Source organism: Primulina eburnea, chromosome 9, assembly GCF_022965805.1.
Source record: "Primulina eburnea isolate SZY01 chromosome 9, ASM2296580v1, whole genome shotgun sequence".
Classification (NCBI taxonomy): domain Eukaryota; kingdom Viridiplantae; phylum Streptophyta; class Magnoliopsida; order Lamiales; family Gesneriaceae; genus Primulina; species Primulina eburnea.
Window position 1 is genome coordinate 27,111,522 of NC_133109.1, and position 10,464 is coordinate 27,121,985.

A 10,464-nucleotide genomic window follows, 5' to 3' on the forward strand; every position below is an offset into this window, starting at 1 on the left:
TTGATGATTTTAATAACTTTTTCAAATGATAGACTTTTATGGATTTGACAGATTTTTATTGAATTTTACAGAATCTCACAGATTTATAAACAGATTTATGTGGATTTATGTAGACTTTTTTGCAAGATTTTTATAGACTTTTGTGGAAACTTTTTTGTAGGACCGAGCGCTTGCCGCTTTACCAAGAGCTATAGCTAGTAGTAATGGTGCAACTCAAATATTTTAAACCGCACAGCAGCTCAAGCACCACGGTTCGATCGCTCTACCAAGCAAGGACAATTATTGCATCCAACGATCTCCCTCCCAATAATTGCACTCCTTGCGATCAATGAGAATCGAACCCGTGACCTTGGCTCTGATACCAATTGTAGTACCGAGCTCTTGCCGCTTTACCAAGAGCTATAGCTAGTAGTAATGTGGAACTCAAATCTTTTAAACCGCACAGCAGCTCAAGTACCACGGTTCGACCGCTCTACCAAGCAGGGACAATTATTGCATCAAACATTTTTTTATTATAGAATTTTATAAATTTTGTACTTAATCATAACATATTAATTTTTATTAATTTCTTTGAAATAATAATTAATTGACATATACAACATATTCAATTTGAAATTATTTTTCAATATTTTATTAACAAATAAATTTACTTATTTAAAAGTCAAATCATTTAATCCTTAAATGTGTATATATGTAGGTTTGTATGTATGTTTGTAAATTTTTTAAAATACATCAATTGATTAATATGTACCTTTGTTTTTAAATTGATAATATACATGTGAAAAGAATATTATTTAGTGTTGTGTGAATATAATTTTGTATAAAAATATCATAGCTTACATATTAATGAAAATGCTAAAATGAATTTAGAAAATCATTGTTGTTACGAGACTATTCAATTATTAAGAATTAAGCAAAAAAAAATTTGGATCATCTTTTATTATTATTGAATATTACATTAATTTGTAAAAATCATAATTAAAAATCACAAAACCAATTCTAGTATTCAAAATTTCATGTGATATTTTTTCTGATACATAGGTTAGTTATTCTTCATATGTTGAATAATAGAAAGTTTGACAAAGATTCAGCTAGTATGTCGCGGCGTGAATGATGTGATCTCCAACATAGCAGAAGAATTGCAATGGATGTTCTATTTTTGGCCAAATGGTTGAGATCATGGGCAGAGGGGGTATGTATCGAGGGGTTCACTTCACCAACTTTAACTTAATTGCAAGATGTCAATTTTTGCCTATACGTTGTTATAAAATGTATTCAACTACATCCTAGCTTTTGATCCCCCTAAAATTATAACATGAAATTCTGCACTCCCTTGCTACCATGTTTTATATACTCTCTAGCTCACATTATGTCAGTCCTTCAAGATCTCAGAATGCCAAATGACATGTTACGAAGCTCTTTGCTATGAAAAAACGAGATCCCTCGTCATGACAGCCGATCGCATGCCTAAGAAATCATCGATAACTTTTAAGTGGATCAACATCGGAAAAGGCTTGTGTGCACTACTGCATTCAGTCCAGCAAATCATTGCCAGTTGATACATAAATTGGTTGCATCCTTGCAGGCAGCTAATGCGTGGTGGACCTTTTGGCGTGGCTGATCATGATTTCAATCTACATTCTACATTATATAGGAAAAGAGAATACAAGCATCGAAAAACATATATATTATCTTGAAAAACTCATGATTATAAGTACATTTTGACTTATAAATTTATTTTATTAAGGCATTTTACATGTATGAAAAAGTGTTATATATAAGTGATTACTCATATATCAATGAGTTTTTGGGTTTCTTAGAACGTTTACAAAATAAAAAATCAGAATAATTTTGATATCCTAGAAAGTTCTCCATCAAAAACTTTAAAAGGTTGTTTAATTGTATTAAAACCTTCAAACATGTAATTGCTTTAAAACTAATTTTCATGTTGTAGCCTAGTTAGTATGTCATATTATTCTCCATATAAGCACAAAAATTTTTGTGAGACAGTCTCACGAGTCTAGCTATTTTATTAGACAGATCTATTATTTGGGTCATCAATGAAAAAATATTACTTTTATGCCCAAAATATTATTTATTATTATAAATATGGACATGGTTGATATATCTCACGAATAAAAATATGTTAAACTATCTCAAGAGACCTAATAATTATAGAGATACTAGTGAATATTCGCATTCATTTTCTGTCTCGAGTCTAGCTTAGAAATTAACATTGGCGAATACAGAATTTGAGGAGAGGAAGATGATATTGAATTAAAGTCGAGGGTAGCAGATTAAAAGCTCGAAACGTCGAAAAAATATGCATAAAAAATTAAGTTTTCATAAAACGTATCGACCATCGTGATTCATCACCTTGTTGATCCATATCTAAGAACATGAGATCAACTTTTTACTGTCACTACACCAATTTAGAATGTTGAAAATGCCTTTTTTCTCATCCACCAACCTTTAGTATTGCGGGCCTCATAAAATATTATGTATTATTTTATGAAAAGTGAATTTTTTTCCTTCTTTTCATTAGCGTCGGTGGAAATTCGCAAAAAATTAAGATGTATTTTTACCTCTTCTATAGGGTGGAGGGAAATCTATGGCCTTTTTAGTGGAAATATTTAATAATTGCCATTCACATGGAATAAATTTTTGTGGGCTATTTTCAAATACTTATGTTCTTGCTTTCCGACCAAGCCTTCTTCATTTTTATTTTGGTTTTAAGAACACAATGCTTTTTTTCATGATATTTGTTAACTTTTTAAATAGTTTTATTATTTACATTATATTTTATTGAATATAGATTTCATAGTATAAATTGATGAGTATCCCTTAATTGATTGTTCACTTTTTTTGAACAAGTATGAATATTTTAGTAATCCGAAACGAAATAATACTCGTTTTCTGGTGTTAGTGAAACACTATAAACCAATGGATGGTGACGAGCCAATTTTTGTCCAAATTATAGAGTACATAAACCTATTTCGATCCATTTTATTCAAATATTCCTCTTTTATAGCGCGATCGAAGCAAGGTTCCAAAATTCGTTATGTGCTAGTCAGACGCTGGAATAGCGTAGCGCCTAGGCCACCTAGACGGGGACTAGGCGAGGGATTAAACATGATAAAAATAGGAGAATTTTATAATTCTAGTTAATAGATGAACCATTTTAGTTATTGGGACTATTTGTAAGTCAATAGACTAAGCTCGTGTGTAAGTTTGTGAGCTTGTCACATTAGATGACTCACAATTTATTATATATTATTGTATGTTCCCTAACCCTAGATGAACACATTTGTTTCCAAACCGTTGTAACTCTATTCTCCCGTTGTCGAAATCTTGGAAATTCAGGAAGACAACTACCGCAACGGTTATAACAAATATAATCACTATTACCCAAACTACACCACCCTAAGGCCACTTAGGCTGGTCGACTAGCGCCATTTCTGTGAGGTCGGCTGATGCCTAGCACGTAGGCACCGCCTAGGGCGAATTTTAGAACATTGGATCGAAGCAAGATAGTTGGACGTGATCAAATTTAGGTTAGGGATCAATAAATTTAGGTTGCATTTGATGAATGGATTTGAGATATATTGATTTCGATGATAATTTTATTGCTAACAATGAAATAATAGATGAAGTCTTACATCTATATCCTATTTATTTACACATTAGTTGCACAAAGTAGAATGTATTTTAATTTTTTTTGTTTAAAATAGTAGTTACATCAATAACTTATTTATTTACATATTGACAAAATAGTAGAATGCATCTAAAAAATTTCATTCATTCATTAAAAAAAAAAACCTCGACTTAAAAAAAAAAATCATTTCCACATATTTACAATAAATCCTTCAAGATCACACAAAAAATTATCTATGTTAACAATCACCTGACATAAAAACAGTAAAGTCAAATTAACATTAAAAATTTATCAAACTGTCGACTCAAAATTTACCAAACTATTGTATCAAACATTCAACTCATGAGAAAATGACATAAAATTCATGGAAACCGAAAGGTTTGGGAAAGTGCCTGCCAGTACTAGTTGTAGGTCCCTCGGACATGATCATCTCACTTTGGATTCGAGTGTTATAGAGAATAAATCGATGGACAGTGGTATGAATACAGGCAAAGATAACAGTGGGACGACAGGCCGGGTAGGTGAAGAAGAATTTAAAATGGTATATCACAAAAAGAGTAATAAGGAAAAACAAAAGAAATAAGTTTGGATGCTATGAAGCAAGGTAAAAATAAGGACATTGATGCTGCACGAATTTTAGGTGATCAGTCTACCCGAGTGAACACGCTATTATGAAAGACTATCCGCTATTCTAGCGCCCACAACAGTAAATTATGGGGTCGCCACCTACGTCACGAAATGAGGTTACAGGTATCGAGAGATATCCATCCAAAAGGAAATTCTCCAACCCTCAAGTTAGCAAACACCTCAAGATATGTACTCACAAAAGCTAGAGAGTTTTGGAGCATATATTGAGATAATGTAAAATCCTCCTCCACCAAAATGGAGAGATAGCTCCTATTTATAGACATCCAAGATGGGCCATGGGCTTGAACCTTATGGGCTCTCTATTGAGCATACCCTTAATTAATGGTCCATAACCTCTACAACCTTAATCAACTTCTAATTACCAAACTAATATAAAAACACAAATTTTACTAGACTAATACCCATCATAAGCCCCCCACTCTCGAACACCTACACTTTAATGAAGGTGACCGAGAGTAATAAACTGAAGAAAAAGTTGCTCCCAAATAAAATAAAATACTAGGAAATTAACAATGAATTCGGTCTTCTCTCTACTTTAATTCTTCCATTAGGTCAAGACCTATCTCCCTATATAAGGGTCCCACACACCTCACTATTCTTCAGAGTCCCCGCCGCCATGTCAGGTATTCTCTTTGCTCTGTTCCCTTTCTTTACGAACCTTTATTGCTGCTCTCATATTATATAATATATATTATTCAAATGTTTCTCCTTTAATCTTCGAATTTGTGCTCCATGAAGCAATAGTCTTTCTTCTTCCTTCTATTTGCTTTACTGTTGTGATTTTGTGAGGCACTTTCACCTCTCTGCTCTAGCCGTGTCCCTTATCTCGAGCGCGGACCATTCTGACATTCCGTCCCTCTTGAGCGATTTGGGTTCTTTGGGTGATCTCACCCTCCTTGGTGACTTGGGTTCTTTGGGTGATGACGATTTAATGGATGATCTCGAGAGTTGTTCCACTCCCGTCCCCCAAGTGTCTTTACCTTGCCTTCACGGTTCCCCGCTTGGTGATAGGCCTGATCAAGAAGTTATTCCCGGGGACCTAGATCGGAGCCTTCTGACTCCTCAGGATGTAAAGTGTTTGAGTGGTAAACTGGAAATTTCATCTGACTATGAGTTTAAGGCTCCTGGCCTGGGGGATTCTTATCACAACCCACCCGCAGGGTATTTCACCGTGACCCTGGCCCATTTTAATAGTGGGTTTTCTATCCCTCCTCCTTCCTTACTAGTCGAGGTGACTCGAACCTTAGGTGTAAGCTTCAGTTAATTGTCCCCAAACTCACTTACTTATTTCCTGGGATTCTGTCACCGAGCAACCGAGTTTCAAATTCAGGCTACTACTTCTCTGTTCCATTCTCTTTTCTCAGTACGATGCCTCAGGCCGGACTACTCCGTATATTTCCAACCTCGTGCTGGTTGCAAGTTTATGGTCAGACTACGCTCTACTCGAGGGGATTGGCGGTCTCATTTTCTTTTTGTAAAGGATAGTGGGTGGGACGTACCTTCAACTTGGAGCTCTAGTTGTAGTGTTGTGAAAATGAGAATGATTCATCGACACTTGCAAGTTCAGTGTCAAACCCTGGGGTTTTTTGATGATTTATTCGATCCTAAGAGTTTGTTGGCCAGCGGTATCTCTTTTGTTGCTCTAATTGTCTTTTTGCACATCGTTGATATTCACTATTCTTAACTTTTACGTTTGAGTTATGAAATTTTGATGCTTTATTGCCCCTTATTTCTCTTGTAGGGTTGCGCGTGAACTTGGCCACCCTTCAAGCTCGCGAAGATACTATGGGGAAGTCTCTTCCTATCGGAGAGAAGAAAAGAGTTGAAGATCGGCGCTATCCTCCCGCTCCTCGATCTTCTATCCCTATTTCGGGGTCGCACCCCCAGTCTGGTCGTGGAGGAGGGTCTAGTTCTCAAGGTTGTCAGGGGCCTCATCCTATGTCCACTGACACCCATGCTTCTGGAGCTGTTGTGGATAAAAGAAAGGACCAGTGTACTAGAGGACATGACGATGGCAAGAGGAAGGGCGAAGTGGCCACCCCGCCAAACTTTAAGAAAGGTCGTGGAGATCCGATATCGTCTTCTCGAGGCCTTCGGAAGAACTCTCTATTCTTGGAGGGCGTTAATGCTAAGGAGAGAGTGGGGTCATTTTGGGATACCGACGACCCTGATATGGGATGGAGAAAGGGGAGGGAGATGATAAGTGATCATGACATGGCCCATTTGGTTCCTCAACCTCCTGCTGCCCTATCCCACTGCTTGGCCTTGATAGGTTGCCAGGTGCTTTCCTCGCCCCTCAGTGCCTTTTTTGCAGGGGTGCTCACGTGATGTAACCAATTGTTTCTTGTTTTTCAGGCTGTGTCTCTGGCCTGTGCTTACCAGGCGTGAGAGGATAGAGGTCGATCTGAGGAGGCTCGAGTTCGCCGAGAGCTCTCCCAACTAAAGGAAGAAAATGAACTCCTTCGATCGGAGAACATAAAGTTCCAAGACGATCTTTCTTGCTTGACAAAGAAGTGTGAAGAAAAGACCAAAGATGATGAGGAATTGCGTAAAGAGCTTGGTTCCCTCTATGACAAGCATCATACCGAAGTGAAGACTGGCGGGATGTTCTTGGCTTCTAAGACGGGGAAGTCCTTTGTGATGGGTGTTGAGGAGAAGGCACTAGCAGCCTTTCGTGCTTCTCCGGCCTATGCTGATGAGGTTTACAGTCACGCTTTTGGTCTCCGTGATGAGGTGGTGCGAGACTGTCGTCTCCAGCTCCGCTTGACAGGCTTAGTTCCTGAGGAGGTGATTATGAGGATTTCACCTCATGTGGCAGAGTTGGGTGACACCGCTCAGGTTGACCCTCTGCCAGAGTTTCCTCCAGCGGGGGATGTTGACTGCGAGGTCATTGGTGCGCTGCACTTGCTCCCTGCTGACGAAGCTATCGAGGATGGATGATTTTTGTCTATGCCACTAGACCTATCGGAGCTTTATTCTAAGATCGTACTTTTGCACAACTATTTTGCTTAGTCGAAGTTTATTTTGATTACTACGTCATCTGGACATTAATTTTCGTTTTCTTTTAGTAATACTTCATGCTTGCTGCTTAGTTAAATATGAATTTGGGCATATTTAAGCCTCCGTGGTCTCGACGGGACGTTATTACCCTAGCGTAGGTATCCCGAGACTCTATTTCGGTGACCTCTTACAGTGTCTGAGCACTTTCCCGCTGGGCTGGCCAAGCCTCTTATGCTTGGGTGGCTCTTTGTGACACCTTGGGTCTCGCGATGACTTTCGCTTGCGTAATTTTTTTTTTTTTTTTTTTGGTTAAGTAAAATGAAAAGACGATAAATGCAAGAAAAACTTTCAAATTTATTGATAAACGTAACTCAGGTAACAACATCTTGTCACTGACTGTTCTTTAAGTAAAAACAAACAGAAACACGTAGTTTATACGTAAAATTTCTTTAAGTTCGCAATGTTCCATGTTCTCGGTAAGGTCTTCCCATCTGGTTGCTGAAGAAGATATGCTCCTCCTTTGATTATCTCGATTACTTTGTACGGGCCTTCCCATTTTGGGTCGAGTTTACCTACCTGCCGCAAGATTTCTGCCCTCCTCAAGACTAAGTCCCCTACTTGAAATGACCTATGCTTAACCTTGTTATTGTATGCTCTGGCCATTTGCGCTCTGTACCGTTCTGCACGGAGTGATGCCTCTTCCCTAAGTTCGTCTATGAGGTCCAAAGATAACCTCATCGCTTTCTCATTATCCGCTAGAGTATAATTCTGGACTCTCATGGAAGGTTCTCCTATTTCTGCGAGAGCCACTGCTTCTGCTCCATAAACCAAATTGAAGGGTGATTCTCCGGTAGAGGTGCGTGACGTAGTCCTATAAGCCCAGAGGGCACTTGGCAGTTCATCCACCCATTTGCCTTTGGCTGCTCCTAATCGGGTTTTGAGGTGCTGCAAGATAGTACGATTTGTAACTTCCGTCTGACCATTCGCCTGGGGGTTTCCTACGGAAGTGAAGAATTGCTTGATGGAAAACCCCTCACACCACTTTCTTAATTTGGAACCTGAGAACTGTGCTCCGTTATCTGAGACGAAGGCTCGTGGTATTCCAAACCTACATATTATATTCTTCCACACGAAGTTTATTATGTCTCTTTCAGCTATCTTAGCTAAAGGTTGAGCTTCTACCCACTTCGTGAAGTAATCGACGGCCACAAGAATGAACTTTCTCTGCCCAGAAGCTATGGGAAATGGTCCCACGATATCCATTCCCCATTGTGCAAAAGGCAAGGGGCTTTCTAAGGGTTGCAAGAGCGTAGCTGGCTGATGATTGATATTCGCGTGCTCTTGGCATGCACGACAGTGTCTTACCAACTTTTCTGCGTCACGCCTCATTGTGGGCCAAAAATACCCTTGTCGCAGAGCTTTACAGGCCAATGCCCTTCCTCCTAAATGATTCCCACAAATTCCTTCGTGAATCTCTCGAAGTACGTAGTTAGCATTACTGGGAACAAGACACTTCAAGTACGGCAAGGAATAGCCCCTTTTGTACAACTCATTATCTATTATTGTAAATCGAGCGGCTCTGATCCGAAGCTTTCGGGCTGTAGACGGATCTTGTGGTAGGCTTCCTTGTACCAGGAAACCGACGATTTCATCTTTCCAGCTTGGTTCACCCTCTCCCGCGCACAGAATGTCAAGAGTTGGTCCCTCCGCCTCTTCCTTAGTAACGGCTAGAAAAGTGACCCTTCTACTGTCAATATTTGTCACTGAACTTGCCATCTTGGCTAACCTATCTGCTATTTCATTCTGGGCCCTGGGTACATGCTTTATCTCATAGTTCTCTAGACGCAAGAGTAGCTCATTAACCCGGAGCACATACCTGGCCATCTTCTCCTCCTTAGCCCCATAAGTCCCTTGAAGTTGGTTAACCACAAGCTGGGAGTCACTGTGCGCTACCAACCTCTTTGATCCGGGGGTATTCCTGGTAATGCTTCATCCTTCCAGGCAAATACATCTGCATTTTTTCTCAGAAAGGCTGTCAGGGCTTCTTCCAAATTAGTTGGTAAACCTGTTCCAACCTTGACCTTGCTCTCGGAATTTCCTGGTATTACTTCTATATTTTTCAGTACTTCTGCGGCTTTAAGTCTCTCGTCTCTTCCTGATTCGCTTTCAACAATATGAATCTCGTTGTTCCCTGGATGATGCTCCAACTTCTGCTTACTTCTGGGTGATGAGTCTTTTGGGGCAGCCTGCCTCTTTCGGTGACTTGATGTCCCTGCAAGGTGATGGCATGACATTCTCTCGCCGATCGACTATCACCGGTGGCCTCCCCTATTCCTTCGGGTGTGGGGAACTTAAGTTTCATGTGATACGTAGAGCCTATCGCCTGAAACAAATTTAAGCTAGGACGCCCCAAAATAATGTTGTATGCAGACGGAGACTTCACCACGAGAAACTTCACCATCTTAGTGGTCCTTAACAGGTAAGACCCCAAGGAAAGGGGGAGCACAACCTCTCCCAATGCCTCAACCACCTCTCCCGCAAATCCAACCAGAGGGGTGTTTACTGGGGCTATTAGGGCATTGTCGATTCCTAGTTTTACAAAAGCGCTATAAAAAATGATGTCTGCAGAACTTCCTGAATCCACTAGTATCTTTCTCACCCAGAAATTGGAAATGGTGGCGGAGATGACTAGGGCGTCATTGTGTTCCCCACGAGGGAACTCCAGGTCACTGTCACCGAACACCATACCTCCCTTCGACTGGACTATCTCGAGCACGGTGTGTGATTTGGTACTAGTTGTAGATGGAAGTTCTTGCAATGCTGCGCGAATCAAAGTTTTTCTCGCCCTGTTCGAATCCCCACATGCTGGGCCTCCAGAAATTACTGCAATGATTCCTCCAGTAGGGAGGTTCTCCTCTATCCTTTCGGGCCGTTTCCCTCGGTCATTGCTTCCTCTCAGAGGGCTGGGCTTGCGCTGGAATTCCGGGCGCTTACTGTCCTGCTGATTTCGTGACTTATCCACGAAACCGCCCAAGTATCCTCGCTTGATGAGTTTCTCTATTTCTGCTCGCAGGACAAAACAATCTTCTGTGGTATGACCTTTGTCCTTGTGAAAACGACAATACTTGTCAGACTGTTATCTTTTCGAGTTCTCTTTCATA

At 40.0% G+C, this 10,464-nt stretch overlaps 1 protein-coding gene across 2 annotated transcripts; it reads left to right on the forward strand.

Moving 5' to 3' along the window:
• The first annotated feature begins 5,043 nt into the window (after nt 1–5,043).
• On the forward strand, nt 5,044–6,752 carry LOC140840475 (uncharacterized). 2 transcript variants are annotated; one of them, XM_073207659.1, is made up of 3 exons: nt 5,044–5,928; nt 6,045–6,583; nt 6,659–6,752. In XM_073207659.1, the coding sequence occupies exons 1-3, from the start codon at nt 5,727–5,729 to the stop codon at nt 6,689–6,691; spliced, it is 774 nt and encodes a 257-aa protein (XP_073063760.1). In that variant the 5' UTR covers nt 5,044–5,726; the 3' UTR covers nt 6,692–6,752. The 2 variants fall into 2 exon arrangements, with proteins under 2 accessions (XP_073063760.1, XP_073063759.1); XM_073207658.1 differs by having other exon boundaries at nt 5,047–5,928; nt 6,045–6,682.
• Nucleotides 6,753–10,464: the final 3,712 nt, after the last annotated feature.

Bases quoted from the DNA above. Each gene is read 5' to 3' on its own strand.
- LOC140840475 (XM_073207658.1), top strand. From the start codon at position 5,727: ATGGTCAGACTACGCTCTACTCGAGGGGATTGGCGGTCTCATTTTCTT. The intron at 5,929-6,044 runs GTATCTCTTTTG...TTTCTCTTGTAG, and splicing joins TAAGAGTTTGTTGGCCAGCG to GGTTGCGCGTGAACTTGGCC.